The 17,958-nt window shown below is 35.2% G+C and overlaps 1 protein-coding gene across 2 annotated transcripts; it reads right to left on the bottom strand.

Moving 5' to 3' along the window:
• Positions 1 to 556: 556 nt before the first annotated feature.
• LOC112693250 (probable cytochrome P450 6a13) lies at positions 557 to 17,739 on the bottom strand. Of its 2 annotated transcripts, none has more exons than XM_025568233.1 (6): positions 17,042 to 17,739; positions 8,467 to 8,642; positions 6,086 to 6,509; positions 4,540 to 4,764; positions 930 to 1,181; positions 557 to 820 (listed from the first exon to the last, which is right to left on the bottom strand). In XM_025568233.1, the coding sequence occupies exons 1-6, from the start codon at positions 17,424 to 17,426 to the stop codon at positions 654 to 656; spliced, it is 1,629 nt and encodes a 542-aa protein (XP_025424018.1). In that variant the 5' UTR covers positions 17,427 to 17,739; the 3' UTR covers positions 557 to 653. The 2 variants fall into 2 exon arrangements, with proteins under 2 accessions (XP_025424018.1, XP_025424019.1); XM_025568234.1 differs by having other exon boundaries at positions 17,117 to 17,735.
• Between the last annotated feature and the right edge of the window lie 219 nt (positions 17,740 to 17,958).

The raw sequence follows: 17,958 nt of genomic DNA, 5'->3' as shown, positions 1-17,958 counted from the left end.
CATGGTTTCAACACCACAGGTAAATTAAATAATATTATTTCCCCTAGTACGAGTATACATGAAACCACTATTCAATAATATTTTTTTCTTTATACTGATCCACGTGTTTATAATAAACTATCATATGAATTACAATATTATTCGGATTATGATGTATTAAAATTAAACTTAACACAATGGCTACTACAACAAGCTGCTGATTGTTCACCTAAATTGTTCTCATTATTAATACTTTATACTTTTATAATTATTATTTAACTGTCTTTAGTATAGATTTTAAATAGCTTCGACGTCGAATTAATAATCGTTTATCACGATAAAATGTGTAGTTCAGATCTTTGAGTCTCCCATACGAGCTTGTTCAATGGGACCCACGATGCGCTACATTACGTTACGCGTGTATGTAATATTTTGCATTAAAAACAAACAAACAAATCAGAAACGATTCGAAAAACGGAATGGGATACATTTTTTTGAATAGGATCTAGATCTGGAGAAACGTTGTAGGTTCGGCGAACCCGGTAAACGTTTTACTCGATCAAATAAACGGAAAGCGAGTAGTTCACGTATGATTTATTTATCGGACATTTGTCTCGTGGTTACACAGTATAAATATGATACAAACAAAACGTTCGTGTGCAAGATGCGCGGGATCAGGTGTCTAGTTTCTTGAACTTTAACCAAATGCTTTCGGGTATGTTGACGAAACTGCCGATGACGTATTTTATTGGTATCTGGGTCTTCTCGCACGGCGTCACCTCGTAGTTGATCAGCACTTCGGACAGGGCCATTTTCATCTCGAACTCGGCGAATCTTTTGCCTGAAACGTGAAAAAACAGAAACACCGCCCGAACGTTAAGCAAAACACGCACACGTTCGATATTATTGTCCGAACGATCGATTGATTGTCGCTACGACAAGATCCGTACCGATGCAAAACCTCGGGCCGTCTCCGAATGGCATGTAAGTGTTCGGGTGCAGGTTGTGCACGTTCTCGTCGGAAAAGCGGTCCGGTTCAAAAGCTTCCGGGTCGGCGTAGTACTTCGGGTCGTAGTGGATGGCGTGCACCGGGATCACAATCTTCGTGCCGGTTTTCAGCTTGACCGCCGTCCCTGGTAACACGTACGGCTTGGTCACCACCCGGTTCAGCGTCACCAGCGGAGGATATTTTCTCAACGTTTCTGGAACCGAAAACGCACACCGTTTCGTTGCGATTACGATGCCGACGACGGACGGGACAACGTACACGTGTTACGGTCAAAGTGTTGGATCGGTTAACGCGTGGAATGGCATAAGACCTGCAGATAATGCGTATAATCCACACCGGTGACGTGGCGATGTGGGTAATTGAGAGGTGACCGCCTTTCAGTTTTTTGGGGGTTAAGTGGATATCGACAAAAAATACTTGGCTCTGAAAATGTTTGAGTTCGCCACGCCACCGATGCACACATCAACTAGTAGTTATCTGATATACATATTCCCGACATTCGCCTCGTCGATGCGTCGTCGAGTCATACGGACTATGTGCAATGTCGTTGTTTTACTCGTTCCGTAAGTAAAACGATACGTTGCGATCTGCAGGGATTAGTGGGGGTTTTTTTTTTTTTTAAATGCACTTGACGAAGTAGTGTTTTTGCAGAAAGAAATTCATTATCTAACTATAACTGATTCAGCTCAAAGTAAATAAAATATAAATGTAATCCACACTACAACAGAAATCAAACTAACATTTTTTATAGAATAACTACATATTCAACGAAAAAACCTTTTTTTTTTTCATAAAATAACGAAATTCAACACTTTAACTGTAACCGTACATATATATATAGGTAACCATATATTTTTATGGTCAAGACGGGACAAAAGAAAATAAGTAATCTCCGTGAATTAATTACACTCGCTGACAAGTGACTAATTTGTATTATAAAAAACCTTTTTTTTTTTTTTTTTATTTAAGATAAAGGGTCTAAGTAAAGAAAACGGGTTGACGTTTACTGTAACGAATACTGAAAAATGAAGTGAGAAAAAATGATATGGCAATTTTGCGTTAGCGATGATTTGTCGGTGTTTATACATAATAATACATCGTTCGCCGCGATGGTTATTTTTACGCTTCATTAGTTTCGATAACAATAATTCATCAACAAATTAAAATTTACCATCGTTATTTTTTACTGCTTTCTGAAAACGGGACATTTTAGTGTCCCGAAGATTCCCCAGGGGACAACAGGATGGAGATTCAAAAAGCGAACTGTCCCGTTCAAAACGGGACGTATAGTCACCTTATGTATATACAGTGGAGTGTTCATATGCAGGCGCTTTAGGCACGAGCCTACAGTGGCACAAATCTGAAGAATGTATTTCATGGTTAATTATTAATAAAAATGGTTGGAATCATAAGAAATTATGTTTTGGTGTTTTGAATTTGTTTCGCTCAATTAATATATATCTTATGGAGTAGGTAATCAAATGATAATTCGGTTAGTGAGGCATATTATTTTAGTTATTTAGAACGGCAATTTTCCACAGGCCCACACGTGGGAAACATATAAATGCGTTCCTGCGTATATTAAATATCATTATGCAAGCCGAAAAGTAATAAACGGTGAACGCCATTGTAACATTCGAACCGTGAATGAGAGGCGTTGCTGACTTAACGATAAATATTTGTTTGTTTTGCGCGTTTTTATTGACTTTGTATGTTGCATCTGATGATGGATTTTTAATAGTAATAATACTCCAAACCAAGCATTCATTTGTATAAATATTTTTTACTACCATAATTATTATTATTTTATTTTATTGATTTTTTCATCAAAGAACAGACACCTGATGTAATAGATATTGATTTTAATGTTAGTTAATTTTTTTTTTTTTTTTTTTTTTTTTAATATAGTATCTTTATGTTTTAAACGTTATGTGTTCGTACACTAAAGTATTGTTCGAATCGTAATAGTTTTTACGAAAATTTATGTATAAGTACTTAAACATTACGTGTTGTACTAAGAAATATACGGTGCACTCTATCATTGGAGTCTAGAACTAATAACATCCGAGTTTATTGAAACATTATGATATTGTACAGGTACGACGTTATATTTGTAGGTACCATATTTTAAATCGTTCGCATGCAACAACCACTATTTACTACGGCTCTTCCGTAGAAACGTTATCGAAATCGAAACGGTGCGACGGTTCGATAATTTCGAATATCGGAATAACATGTCCGTTTTGAAATCGATTTTTAGATAATGTACACGGTTTGTTTTCCCGAATTACGGATTTCACCGTACGTACACACTACTGATGTACGCACATGTATCGCGAACGTGAAACACACCTCTACCGCTGCTACATAATTTAATCAATTAGGTATTCATTATTTACCTGGCTATAATAATTTAGATATTTGTTCCCATGCAGCGTAATGGATACGTTAATTATAATCTACCCGCTGCAAGTTTATCACATAAATAATAAATATTAAAAGCGGATATTTATAACTTAATACGTGCTTTGAAGGTTGCAATTATTCATTGGCTATAAAAATGTTTGTAATTGGACGATCAAACAACTTCTTTCGATGTCTTTTAATTGAATTAATTGAACAGGCGTGTGAAAACAATTCACCACAATGATCGTTAAACGAACGGGTTGAATGGAATTCACGACGATTTTGCGAAACTATTGAAAATATATTTTCCGTTGAAAATCATTTTACGCAGTGGAATACGGTGTGGTAACGATAAAAATGAATATCTCCCACGGTGCACCTACTAACATGCTCGACTGTCTTTCATTTATTCGTGACCAGAATGACAATGGTCCGATAATGGTTTATGTTGTCGGTTCAGCGAACTATATGCTCATAAGCATAGACTTTAATCAGTCTAACAGGCATTAAGACCCATATTGTTACGTAATTTTTATCTAATTCGATAAAAAGTATCTGTACGACATTATTAACATCAGGTTGAGCATCCTCGTTATTTGTACCGTAAAAACCGTTAACTTTCCATTGACGTGATGTATTCTCGACTCTAAGATGACTTAGGTTGAAGCTTATTCGAAAATAATAGAAGTAGGAGCATGATACTTTGTTAAAAAAAAAATGTACAATGATAATATTTTAGATGTAGTGCTGTTTTTGTCTGATTTCATTTTTCATTTATTTATTTATTTATTTTTTTTTCAAGCAATTATTGCGTTATAAGGTATTAACAAAATATTTAAAAGGTCCTAAAATATAATTTTTCAATAATTTTTTTTTTTTTGCAGCCCTTTAATATTTTTAAAAACCTAGAATTATTCAGAACCATTTTTAAAAGTAAAAGAATATTCGTATATTATTAAGAGTGTGTTCTGTTAAAATGTTTAAAAACCATTAGCTCCGTAGTACTCCATAATATAGATAACAAAACAATAATAACGGTATTAGAGAAAATGTGTTTATGATGATTATGGATCCGAGACATTTGTTCGGAGCACATCATCATAAACATTTACAACTTTTCGTCTAAAGTTCATGATAAATCTTACCTTTAATAACCATGCCCATGTAAGGAAGTTCGTTTAGACATTCACTATTCATTTCGCCATTGTGTTTAGCTTTGACTTCCATTATTTCTTTTCGGACTTTATCCTGAACATCTTTTCTAAGAGCCAACTCGTACATACAAAAGCTCATTGACGTAGATACGGTTTCAAATCCAGCGATAAAAAGAATGTAAGCATTTGCTACGATGTCCATTTCAGTGAATTTTTCTGAAATCAAAACAGTCCGATATCAATTAAGCACAACGAAACGATATGATAACTGAAACGCCTAGTGTGACAATCATAATCATGTGTGGGTGCATGATTGGGAAAAAATAGTATTTAGACGTAAACAACACGAAGCGTTCGGTGAAGTATTAGTAGTGGATTTGGTTTTCAGTCGAATATATTACAAAAAAAAATAAATATATATATATATATATATATAGAAGATTTTTTCGAAATTATATCTGCAAGTGGTATACTCGTAAGCGTAATATTGTTGACGGTTAATCGATTACGATTATGTAAATTATACTTCTATACTCAGTCGCACAGATAGTAAAATGTAATACGGTCATAGTAATATTACTATGGTGTTATTGAATAGGTATAAACGAGACGTTGGAGTATAAAATACATATTGCTCATCACGTGAATCGTGTACAATTTGAGAGAATTATAGTTATGGAACAGTGACGTTTTGTGATTTATTCACATTTATCGTGTGCATGTTCAAATTCAATGTCAACGGTAAAACAAAATGTTTCTATGTAAGCCACTATGAATCATTAATTTTTAATTCGTACAAACTATTATGACTTTATGACTAATTCACCGTACGGTCAATCGTTTCGTTGTGATTTTTAATAACTAATTAGCGCGTTCATTACAAACATTATACAGTTTTATTATTATACTCTCAAGGTTACGCTATGGTGGATGTACGCAATTTCGCTATATTCAAAAGTAATCAAAACTCAATTGATGTTTAACACGCGACGTATTAACATTGTGTGACCAATCATTACAGTTTTCAATTTTATTCTTTATAATGAAGGACCAGATTTTCGTTTAGAAAAAAAAACATAAACGACAATAAAGAAGTTGATCAAATGACCAAGTGAATCAAAAGAAAAAACAAAACCATTCGAAAATCTGAATCCAATGGTAACGGTAGAATCTGCGACGGTGATGTACGTAATTAACATTCGAGATAAGGTTGGGGGCAAGCAGGACGATTGACAGGACTTTAACGGGATAAAGCGAGAAGACGTAGCCCATGCCGTAACCGTAGATCACTTTACATATATCATTGGTTTTAAAAAAAAAAAATTTTTTTTTTTGTTTAAGAAAACTACGCACCGCGCTCTTCGCAAACTTTATCACTACAACTCTCTCGGGCACGGAGAACTTTTTAAATGCTTTTTTATATATTTTTTTAAGTATATCGACAATACCGCAGTTCGCCTAGCGCTAGAGAACTTTTAACTTTAACTTCGCGGGGATCTGGTTTGAAAATACTACTATCGTACGTTGCTAAGCATACCTTCGGGCTTCAAATCGGGGTTAAGCACCAGGTCTTCGCGGGCCTTCATCAGATGATGCACGAAATCCTTGCGGTCCTCGTTGGTTCTCTGCCGGTGCTCGATGGTCTGCCGGAACGCATCCCGGAAGAACGTGATCGTGCGATGCGAGTAGTGGTGCACCCGGAAAATGCCGAGCAGTGACGGTTGCATGAATATGACGGCGACCCGGATTTTGGACCGGAGCGATGGCTGAAACACGGTCTTCCCGTGTTTCCGGAACTCCGAGTCCGGGTCGTTGATGGCGTCCAGCTTGAGCCCGAACGCGCAGCTACCGATCACGTCGGTCGAGTACTTGGCCATCATATCGCGGATCTCGATCCGATCGGCCACCTCGCGCACCGTCCGGCCGATAGTCGACAGCAGACTGTCTGTGCACTCTTTCACCTGATGGGACACGCGCGTTAAAGGACGAAAAAACGGTCAGCGGTGTCGGGTGAACTCGGCCGATAGCAAACGGCAGGGTAACGGGATTCGAGATAAGGAAACGGAAGGGAAATGCCGACGTTAACCCGAAAACAATGGAAAAACACGTTGGGCTTCATCCGACCGCGGCGCGAGAGGTTTACGTGGTACTGAAATGCGAGCAAGTGTTATATCGCTAGTGCAGGAATATTTCGACGCGTTGTTTGCATTGTTTTCTGGAGCATTAGAAAATATCATTGTTTTGAAAATCTGAAGAAATAAAGCATATTTTTAAGAGCATTCTCTATCAAATAGACGAAAATGCTACAGTGGAGGCAAAACGATTTTGCGGTGTTTTCGAACGTAGTCGATTAAAAACAGAAGTATCTCTTGCGAGGTATCCACCGCTTCTGTATCGGAAATTAATCGGATGCACGGTGATGGGTTCGGGTAATTTTTATCATTTCGTTTTTCGTGTAAAGTTGCTTTAGAAATTTAAGTTCTTCGATGAATCGTTGATGAATATAGTCAACGCAGTTATAATTTTAATTATTAAATATATTGAAAACGAAGTAAAAAATAAATAAAAAGTTATCAAAAACTAACTATGGAATTAAAGAAAAAAAAATATATATTTTTTATTTTTTTGTTATTGTGTTGTAATTGTTAAAATAAACAACAGTACTTTAAATTCTAAGTTAAGACGAATTTTAGTGATGACCAAACGTAGTGACAGGAATGGACTAGGCCAATAAGAGCCCACCGTACTAGAATTGTGTGAGGCTCCGTTCTCGATACATTTAGAGAAGCAATTACATTTATAATTTTTATTATTTTTTTTTTTATATATATACATATATTTCACGTGAATCGACTTACGTAAATTTATACACAATTTTTTATCGGCACAAATGTAATAACAAGTGAGGTACAACATAAGTATAACATGTTTTTAAAAATTTAAATCTAAACCAACATCCGCTTAAATGTTATTTTCTTTTATAATTGGTCTAATATAATAAATTTATTGATAATTCAAATAGATATTTGAAAATAATAAAAATGTTAGAAGTGTAATTTTTTGACCATTGCTTCATGGCACTTATTGATGAAGGGCCTATTTTCCTACAAAACAGTGAGTCAGTGGGTACAACACAATACTGTACGCGCAACGATCAGGTATACAGTTTGGTACGGTTGTGAGCGCACTGGTCGGTTGAACAACGGAACATACGAAAAATCATCTCCGCCCCCTCACACCCTCGTCTCCCGTGAACATCGTGCCGATGCGTTGCGCCAGCTGAAATTAGATCAAATTAGACCAGGGGCAGCCAACAAAAACGATCTTGCTGGCCACTTTCGAAATACATTACGACCTCTCAGACAACACATACAATTTATATTAGTGTTTTGCCCAAGTGCAAAAAAATTTGAAGTAAACATTTTTAACAGGATTGATAATTATCATAAAATAAGTTTTGGTGTGTGTTAATTATTTGAAATAATCAGAATGAATTATTATTGTGGTTTTCATCGCCGTATTCTGAATCTAACTCTTGCAAGAACTCTTTGAATCGTTGGTGCGGAAGCGCATGTGATCGAATGTAATTCCCTGCTTTCATGACTACTTACATAACATCGACAATACTTGGGGAACGAAAATTTCGTCGATGAATCAAATAGTTTGTTGCGATTACGTTGTTAACAATACGGTCTCCACGTTTTGCGGGCGTTCCAGAATATTTTATTGGGACAAAAATCATTTTTTTTTTTTTTGTAAATGTATCATAAATTTCGCGGGCCGCGGGTTGGCCATCTCTGCCGAATTAGACGAACGATAAAAAAAAATTAAAAATTAAACTTCTCGTCGACTTAAAACGTACACGTGAACCCCGTCTCGCCCGCGTCCCGGATCGTTTCTCCCCGCAACCCCACTCACCTGCTCGTTCATGTACTTCAGCTTGTTCGCGGTAAATGTGGGGCTGAGCTTCTGGCGCATCGTCTTCCACCGTTCGCCGCGCGTGAAGAATATGTTGTTGTTCAACGGATTCGTGTGCGTGCCGGCGTACAGACCGCGGTCGGTGAAGTTGTTAAAGTCTTTGATCAGTATGTGACCTGAATGGAAACAAAAGAAAAACGTTTTCGTAATTGATTCATAACGTATATTATTCCGACTTTGAACGTTAGCGAAATGAAAATCGTTGAACCGTGGTTTTACAATGATTATTGTTTTTATTTTTTTTTTTTAATTTTCTCAGTTAAAACTCTTATCGTTACATCTGCTCTATAAGATTTACAGAACACATCTTTAGACCAAACTTTGGACAAAGAAAAAGACTATTTTAAACAAATCGTTTGTTGACTCTTTGATAGTTTTCTCGAAGAAAAACATACAAAAAAAAAAAAAATAAACTTCAGAATTAATATCAAGCTGGTCTTACGACCTTTTGTATTTATTTTGTTCGAAAATCTTGCATTATAGTTTAATTTCTCAGTTTAAACCCATCGCACGCTCCCTAATGCTATTGCAATAGAATCAAATCGAATGTTCTAATTTCCAACACTCATGCTACATTAGCTGTTTAACTTACCGGCTACCGTAATCGTAGATTTCCAAAGATACGGCCTTTTGCTTTTTGCAATCTTTTTCGACCAATTAAATCGATTCAATCGGAAAATAATATATCAAAAATATTATTTTAAGCTAGATAAAATCGAAATTGCTTCTAGATTTATTTAATAAAATGTTATAAACTTATTTAGGAAATATTTAACGTCTTTATAACTGCGATGTAAATATTGTGAATTTCACTTTACACCAAAATATATAGTCTACATAACTGTTTAACACTTTTAACTTAAAACTAACTAACTTAACTGACCTACTACCAAAATCGACTGGTGTTACAAATTTGTTTAGTGTTGCGGTGTATAAAAAGTTATTTCTTGTCTTCTTTTATTCAGCTTGAAAATTGTTTTTTTATACAATTTCTATTCAAATTTAATCAAATAATAAAATATTTGAAATCATAAAATAAATTATTTTCACTTTTCGTAAATATTTATTTAATATTAAATAATAATTAAATGTTGTGTGATAAATTTCACGAGTGTGATAAATAGATATGGCTTGACTCTTGGTTCAAGCACAAAAAAAATAATAAATGATAAAACATCTATTTCCGTAACAAATAAATGAACTTTGCGATAATATAAAATAAATAGAAAACACTAAGAATAATTGATTATTTCGCTGTCAATAAAAATAATTCACAGTACTGGTTATAAATTCAATGGAAATAAAAAAGTTATTTTATATGGATACGGCATGATTTTAGAGAAATATAATTAGAAAATGCAAAAAAGTAGTTCTACCATACAATCCGCTTCAAATAATTTACCGATTTTAATATGCTGAGCTTAAGTAGTGGTTTTTAAAGGGCGTTTAAGACATTACATATCTTCATCTTACAAACATAAATCATAGTAAATTTACGTTCAATAGAACCAATTTTGTGTTATTTGCTTTAATATTAAAGTAAATTAACGTATCATCAAACTTGTAATTAAAAGCATCCTTGTGGATTTTATATGATAAATGAATTTTAAATATTTAATTAAATTTAACTTTTCAATTTTTTTTTAACTATAAATCTTTTTAAACTCAAATACTTTGCATAATCGTAAATCGAGAAAAAACAAATCTCGTATATCACTAAAAACCTATAAGAAGATTTAGATAATGTTCTACATTTTAAATTCGATGATGGGTTAATTTTCTTTCTTATTTAAAATAACATTACACAACTAGTCTTACTGACCACAGATTTGCTATGTTGTACGTTTGTAAAACGGATAAAACGTTATCATATTACATATTCTTAAGTTGACCAGTATTTTCAGCATCTACAGGGATTTTATTTATCTTAACTATACGCCTCTTGCGCTATTCTCTGTCTTCGATTTTCGTTTTTATTTAAATGTCTTATGCCCAATCGTCTTCTCTGTTTTTTCCCTGGTATAGTTTCACATAAAACTAATTGTATTGGACCCGGGATATGTATAGGAATACGACACGGCCACTACATTTTTCGCCCTTTTATATTTGCTAGTGTCCTTTTCTCTTTTTTATTTGTATGTTGCTGCACCCAATCATCCGGTCGATTTGATTTATCATTAGCATTTGCTTATAGTACCACTCTTCTAAAGCTTCTGGAGCTTATACTTCTTTCTTGTTTTACGGTTCATGCCTTTGCTATTACACTATTGCTACAACGCTATTGACCGTTACGCTAACCGTAACAGATTTATCGTATATTCTTTCTGATATCTACCTGTTTTGTTAAAAGAGCTCAATAGTACAGCGCACGCAGTAAGATCGAGAAAAGAGAAACAGAGATTGTCAGAGAGCAGAACCATGGCCGATGATTTCAAAATTATTTTCAAACCATGATCACTGCAAACATTTGTGTCAACTGTAATTTTTGAAACGTCCATTCGACAAAACATTGTCGATCGGCCAATCTTTTGGGTCCCCGCAATTTTTATTTTTAGATTCGACGAACAACCGCATTATTTAATATTCGTTTGATATTTACCCGCGTTTATTATGATAACGACCATCGCCGGGTCTGTGTCGAGATTAAACCTCTGAAGATTATCCTTAACTGTGAGTCGGAGCGTAACATAAAGGGAAAGCAAACTACGGCAATAAAATAATTTCCCGGGTAACCGAATCATTATTTAGTCAATTGCGTGCCGAATAATGATGAAACGGCCAAAGTTTTTAACGAAGTCAGTATTAGATTATTATAAAATGTAAGCTCAACGGTGTGGTAAATATATTTCGGGATCAGTGTTTGAATTATATTTCTGTCATGTTACGCTGGACACGGGGAACATGTGGCTCGCAAAAGAAATGAAGTTCGAACTTACGTCGATAGTCGCACGCGTTCAACGCGGAAACCAAACGGAACGAGTCGATAGGAAATTCACGAATGAACTTTGGACCAAGAATACACACCTGTATAGTCACGTAATCGTGCACTCATTTTTTGTAGGTTACACAAGATTCATTGTAAACAATACATGTTATGCAACTAGGTTTTAGACATGCACTGTGTATATACGCATATTTGTGTGTGTGTGTGTGTGTATAAATAAGTGCAGTAAAAACTCGTAGTCTTACGCGCAAATTGTATATGTACCTATATATAAATACTATATACTTGTTTCGTAAAAGTGTTTGAATATGACTAATTATTGTAAATAAATTACAGCTTCTCGGGGGAAAGCGTAGTTGTTATATAGACGGTTCTCCGGGGGTTTTAAGTTGAGCGGAGAAAAAAAGTTATTTGCACGAGAACTTAAATAAATCTCCGAGCATGTTAACGTGTTTATGCGCAACGCGGGCTGCGGTTTATGCATGTATAGAGAAAATATAGAATATAAAAATCACGGAACCACACGGTGAACAGTGATATCGTACATGGATGTGAATAAATTAATCGTACCATTAGACGTTTATGAATAAATCTGATGATGCGAGTTAAACAGTTGGTACAGTATTACTTCAGTGGTTTAACCTGCGTGCCAGGTTATTATGACATTTTGCAATTAATAGTTTTACGGTCCGCTGTAAATTATACGTAATAAATATGTACGCGATTAGTATTACATTACATAAAAAAAAAAAAAAAATTCCATTTAAATAAAATATTGATTGACATAAATGATTGTGCGTTTAGTTGGAATGATGTGCAAAACCAAAACGACAGAAATGTAATTAATTTTCTATACTTGATTCTGTTGATAATTAGTAAGTTATGTTTTGAAAAAAGTTATTTTTTAAACTCTATTATAGCAAAAAAAAAAAAAAAAAAAAACCACTAAATAATAATTATTGTTTTGATTTAATTTATCAATTTTAAAACGATAATTTACTGTTTAAACGTATTAATCAAAACAAATATTTTAATGAAATATTAATTGTCATCACATATTATTTATATTAATTTTCTTTAAATTTTAACGATTTTTAGATAGATACTCTCATCAGTAGTCCATTTCCAAAGAGGAGAGTGTACGAATAAGAATCAACCACTTCCTTGCGATAACAAACAGTAGTATAACACAAATTAATATCGTTCAATCTTATCTCTTACTATTATATAAAGATACAGCGTTTAATTGTTCGTAAAAATCTTAAAAACTACTAGACCTATTTCAAAAAATCTTTCACCGTTGGAACGCTAAATTATTAGAAAAAAATAAGGATCCCTAATAAACCTTCAATAGTATAAATATAAATTTGATAAATATGATTATCCCAGTGTCTCGAACACGTTACGGTGACGGTGACAGTGCTCTATAGCGGGAGAAATTGCCTTGATACCCCGTATATCTACGAATTCTACTGATTTACCTTTACATGTTAAGAAACTTCGATTATCCATTAAAGTTTCGTTTGCTATTACAATTTATAAGGCTCAATGGCAAATATTTCAATATGTTGGTATTGATATGCGCTCCGACTGTTTCTCTCACGGAGTTGGAATTTTATGTGGGGTTATCCAAAACAGCTAAACAGGAAAAATCAGTTTATTATATTAACAGTTGGTTTGAAAACAAGAAAATGTTATTTACTCTGGAAATTGAATTAAATTAAATAAATAAATTTGAATGGTATTTCATACTATATTAACATTTAAGTAAATATTTCAAAAAATATCATATTACATTCACTAATGATACATAAAGTAGATTGTTATTACCTCGTGAAATTACTATGTTATTCGAAAAAAAGATCTAAAATTAAAATAAATAATTAAAACAGAACAATCTTATCCGTACAACGATATGCCGCGGGGATAGCTAAATACATAAAAGAAGGATAAATTATAGGTGATACAAAGTTCACCAGGTCAAATATACCTATGAAAAATATAGCAATAGCTAATTTTTTCCGGGTCAGCTACATAACATAAAAAAAAAGAATAATAAACAATAGTGAACAAGTGCCTGAGTAATTAACAATCGGGGTATTTTCAAAATCTATAAATACTAATTCACATTGCAGGTAAGGGGCCGTAGTTGATTGAGTAACTAGTTTGTATTATAGTTGTAATTCCAAAGATTCCATGTATCAATGAAGTCACTTCAAAATTTTACAAAAAATTTTATTAAAAGACACATTCCGTTCAAAATACATTTCATTTTCAGTTTGATTCAAAAACCCTTTCGGTAAATCCTACTACATTTTTAAAATAAACTAGTCTAGGGACCTTTCTGTAAGTCAAACAACTCAAGTCAATTTAGGTACCACAAATATGCACCTCCTTTGTCAGGTTATCAAATTACAAATTTCATAGGAATCAATTATTTCTTGAGCTAACTTCGTGGAAAATAAATATCACTAAAAATCATCTAAAAAAAAAAAAAAAAAACTTTTACGGTTCAGCGACAAAGCTACATTTTCACAATGATCAATGAACACTTAAAACATAAAAAAAAAGAAAGGGTGTTGCCCTCTGTTCTCTTATCGAAAAAAATTCCTTATCGACTCACAACTATGAGTCTAACGCTTATTTATTTATGTATTTTTATCATAAGTACACAACACTTCATGTCTATTTATCATTCCACACCAACAGTTCAAGTAGCATATTATCATCGTTGTAAAACTTTAAACCTTTAACGTTTTAAACTCGTGATTTTAAGTCGTATGCACTAAACGCATACAACAAACCGTTATGGTTTTCAAAGTAAAAGTCACGGTGCGCCGTCCGTTTGAGTTTAACATGTTTACTATTCTCTTAAGTGGTGCACCACGGTCACATAATAATACTAGATAGCCGACAGTGGAATGTTATTGAAACCGATAAAATGGTCGTAATGGTTTTATCTAAAACTAATTAACCTATAACATTTTGGACTTTGTTTACAATTCAATTTTTTTCAACCACTTTGTCGCAATACACTGACGTGTCGTGTGATAAGTCATAGTGTGTCATGAGTTATGTATTTTAATTAAATGATACCAAACGTATATTGATATTTATCGTAATATAGCATATTAAATGATATTGTTTAAATATTGTTTATATATTTAAGAATCCCGATGTAACTATTTATAATTCAAACTGTGCGGCAAAGTAAGAAATATTTTATTATCGTTTCACCATAACACAAAGGTTGAAAAACACTGATTTAAACTAAGTGATTTACAATTACCTGAAACTGATAATGAACGAATGCGTTGTTTTTAATATTAACTAATTATGTAGATTTTTTGAAATTATTCATTTATTGACGTTCAACTAAAAAGCTTAATTTTATTTACACACAACAAGAATACGATTGATTTTATGAGAATGGTCTCTCATGTAATAAGTAAAAAATCATTAAAAATTAAAAAGTTACGTGTACGTAAAATTCGGGAAAAAGGAGGCAGTTTTGGAACTCTTCACGATAGGTGTAAAAGTTAGGTAAAAAAATAAATCCAGAAAACTGAAGCTTATCATAGTTTAATATAAATTCGTTGGGATAAGGAGTCGGCTATCTAGTATTTTTATACGTCTATGAGACTCTGTGTTCTAAAATGGAAATTTTAAATAACTCATCGAGAAAAAAAAATTGAATTACTCGTTTCTATTAGTGTTTGAAACGAAATCTGCACGATGTGCCGTTAAAAGTTGAAAATGTCTGATTGTACGCTGACATTCCTGAAATCGAACACTCGAACGCACGGTTGTTCTTCGCAACACCTCAAAAATCTCGCGATCTGTGCCACCTGTTGTGGCTGAAAGAGTTCGGTAAAAAGATTATGGAAAACGGAAAAGATAAAAGTGCAGACAAATCCAGTTTTGGTTAACGTGGGACATTTTAGGCACTATACGAATATTTCGATAAAGATATATGATGCTTTCTGGACTCCCAATGATATGACGTTATGTAGCGATCAAAAATTAAATAACGTAAACACATTTCGTTTTTTACTTTTTTACGAGAGTTGTTCCAAAATCCTTGGTTTTCCCTAGGACATCGGACCCGGCGACGATCTGGACGCGCGGTAATCGTGTCGTTGATTTTCAATGGTACGGATTTTAGTAAAAAATATATTATCTTATCGATTTTACATCCCGGACAGTTCATACTAGAGATGAGCATACAACACAAAGATCTGAATTATCTGAATATTTGAATATTCAAATCTGGATTTGAATCAAATTTTTATCCGGATATACGGAAGTATTCGAATTTATGAATTTGTTATTTATATTACTTTTAAACATTTTTTATTTCTATTAGAAAAAATTATTTTATCGTAACAACAAATTAATATTTTATGATATTTTATGAATTTCAGTATACTTATCATGACTTCAAAAATGTTTATAATTTATAATTAGTTAGGTACTAAAGTAACAATGTATTAAATTGTTGAATTTATTTTACACCTCTATGAACTATAGTTATTTCAACTGCATAACCTTTGAATGGTTAACGAATAAGCATTTTTGGAGACGAGTTAAATTTGTATAGCCATAAAATTTAGGAATGATACAACAATAATTTATATAGATTTATTTACACGGACAAGTTTTCTAACGATTATCAAATAAAAATGTAATCATTGAACAGCAAAATTGAATTGAACAGTCCGGATAATCCATAAAATCCGGATGTGTCTCCATCACTAGTTCGTACACGTCTGGATGGAAAAAAAAAAATCATTATCGTCGAAACCGTTCGCCCTACGCCGGACGACAACGATTGGTGAAGGAAAGACGTACGTGACCGGGGGCGAATCCGAGTTGGGTTCCAGATAATACTTACTATAAAGCTAAACAAACAATTTGGTCCGATTTTAAAAAGGATAAAATGCTAGTTCGGTCCGACCGATCAGATAATAAAAACTGTAACTCGAAAGTATTGATACGCTCTAAAACAGCGGTCGCCTAACCACTGGTGGTCCGCGAGCAAATTTAAGTGGTCCGCAAAAAAAATTTGAACATTAGGTACTTACCGAAACTTTTTGTTGTTATTTCCCAGAAAAATAAGACCCTAGACATGGTATTATGTGGACAATAGATCCATCGCAGCAAACAATGAAAATAACCAGTTAAATATGACCGAAAAAAAAATACCTCATCGATTTATTTAACGGGTTTAAAGGTAATTTAAGCTAAAAGTGGTCCGTAGAATTTAGAGCGTGTATTTAGTGGTGCACGAGGTGTAAAAGGTCGGCGACCGCTGCTCTATAATGTTAAAAAATCGGTAGATATAAATATTGTAAAAGCTCTACGGTTAAGTCGTTTACCAATTGTGTAAATATTTAAATCATACCGGTGTTCTAATTTTCAATCAATACGCATGTACAATTATATTAGAAAATTAAAAAAAAAAAAAAAAAAAAACAATCATCCCTTTATTCCAGTGTACGGATTACACGGACAGTACTGATTCGATGAAAACGAGGAGAAGGGAAACGGACCCGACTGCTAGTGTACTACACCTGAAAAACACCGGTAAGACTAGTAAACGCGGACGGCCGTTCGCGGTGATGGTCATCGTCACACCGCACTCACCGATCAGCTCCGGGTCCTTGACCAGCAGCTGCGGCGTCCGCATGGTGTAGATGCCGCCGAAGCGGCGGTCGCCGAGCGCGCGGTACAGGTCGTGCAGCACGTCCATGAAGTGCATGCGGCCGAGCATGGACGGCATCGCGTGGCCGAACAGCGGCACCGGCGGCGACGGGCACGGCACGCCCAGGGCGGACCAGTGGCCGTGGGTCCACGTGGCGTACAGGTAGAGCAGCAGCAGCAGCAGCAGCAGCGGCGGCAGCAGCAGCAGGGCGCCGGCGAGCAACGACGGGTGGTGCTCGGGCACGGCGAACATGTTGGCGGCGATCGCGGGCACGTGGCCGCGTCCGGGCGCGCGCGCGTTCCGGTGACCCTGCGGTCGGGGCGAAGGGACGACGGGGTAAACTTGCGGCGCGGTCGGTCGCGTTCCGGGGACACGAAAAAACGTACGTGGGACGCGCGCGTCGGCGGTCGGCAGGCGAACGTTGCGTGCTTCGATCGTGCTTCGTTCGGTGTTTGCGCGCGCGCGCGCGTGTGTGTGTGTGTGTGTGTGTGTGCGTGTTACCGTCGCCGTCGACGTCTGAACGTCTGATCCGTCGACCGCGGCGCGCGCCCCCCGTTATATACGACGCGTGCACCGGGCGGGCGCGCAACGCCGCGGTCGCGCGCGCTTTTTCGGAACCGCGCGGCCGTTCGTCGAGTCGCTTTCATTGCCGCGGAACGCCCTTCGGGCGATTGTTAAAACGATAATAACAATAATAATAATAACGATAATCGATCCGCGGCACCGGTTTTCCGTTGCGCGTGATCGATTACCGCCGCGGCGTTGATAAAAAAAAATAAAATAA

The sequence above is a fragment of the Sipha flava genome, unplaced genomic scaffold (genome assembly GCF_003268045.1).
Source record: "Sipha flava isolate LNK unplaced genomic scaffold, YSA_version1 83_pilon_pilon, whole genome shotgun sequence".
Taxonomy (NCBI): domain Eukaryota; kingdom Metazoa; phylum Arthropoda; class Insecta; order Hemiptera; family Aphididae; genus Sipha; species Sipha flava.
This window is presented reverse-complemented; position numbering and strand designations above follow the sequence as displayed.

Coding starts and splice junctions, on each gene's coding strand:
- LOC112693250 (XM_025568233.1), bottom strand. CDS start 17,426: ATGTTCGCCGTGCCCGAGCACCACCCGTCGTTGCTCGCCGGCGCCCTG. Junction 6,510..8,466: donor TGAAGTACATGAACGAGCAG/GTGAGTGGGGTT, acceptor GTGTCCCATCAG/GTGAAAGAGTGCACAGACAG. Junction 1,182..4,539: donor CATGGGCATGGTTATTAAAG/GTAAGATTTATC, acceptor TTTCGGTTCCAG/AAACGTTGAGAAAATATCCT.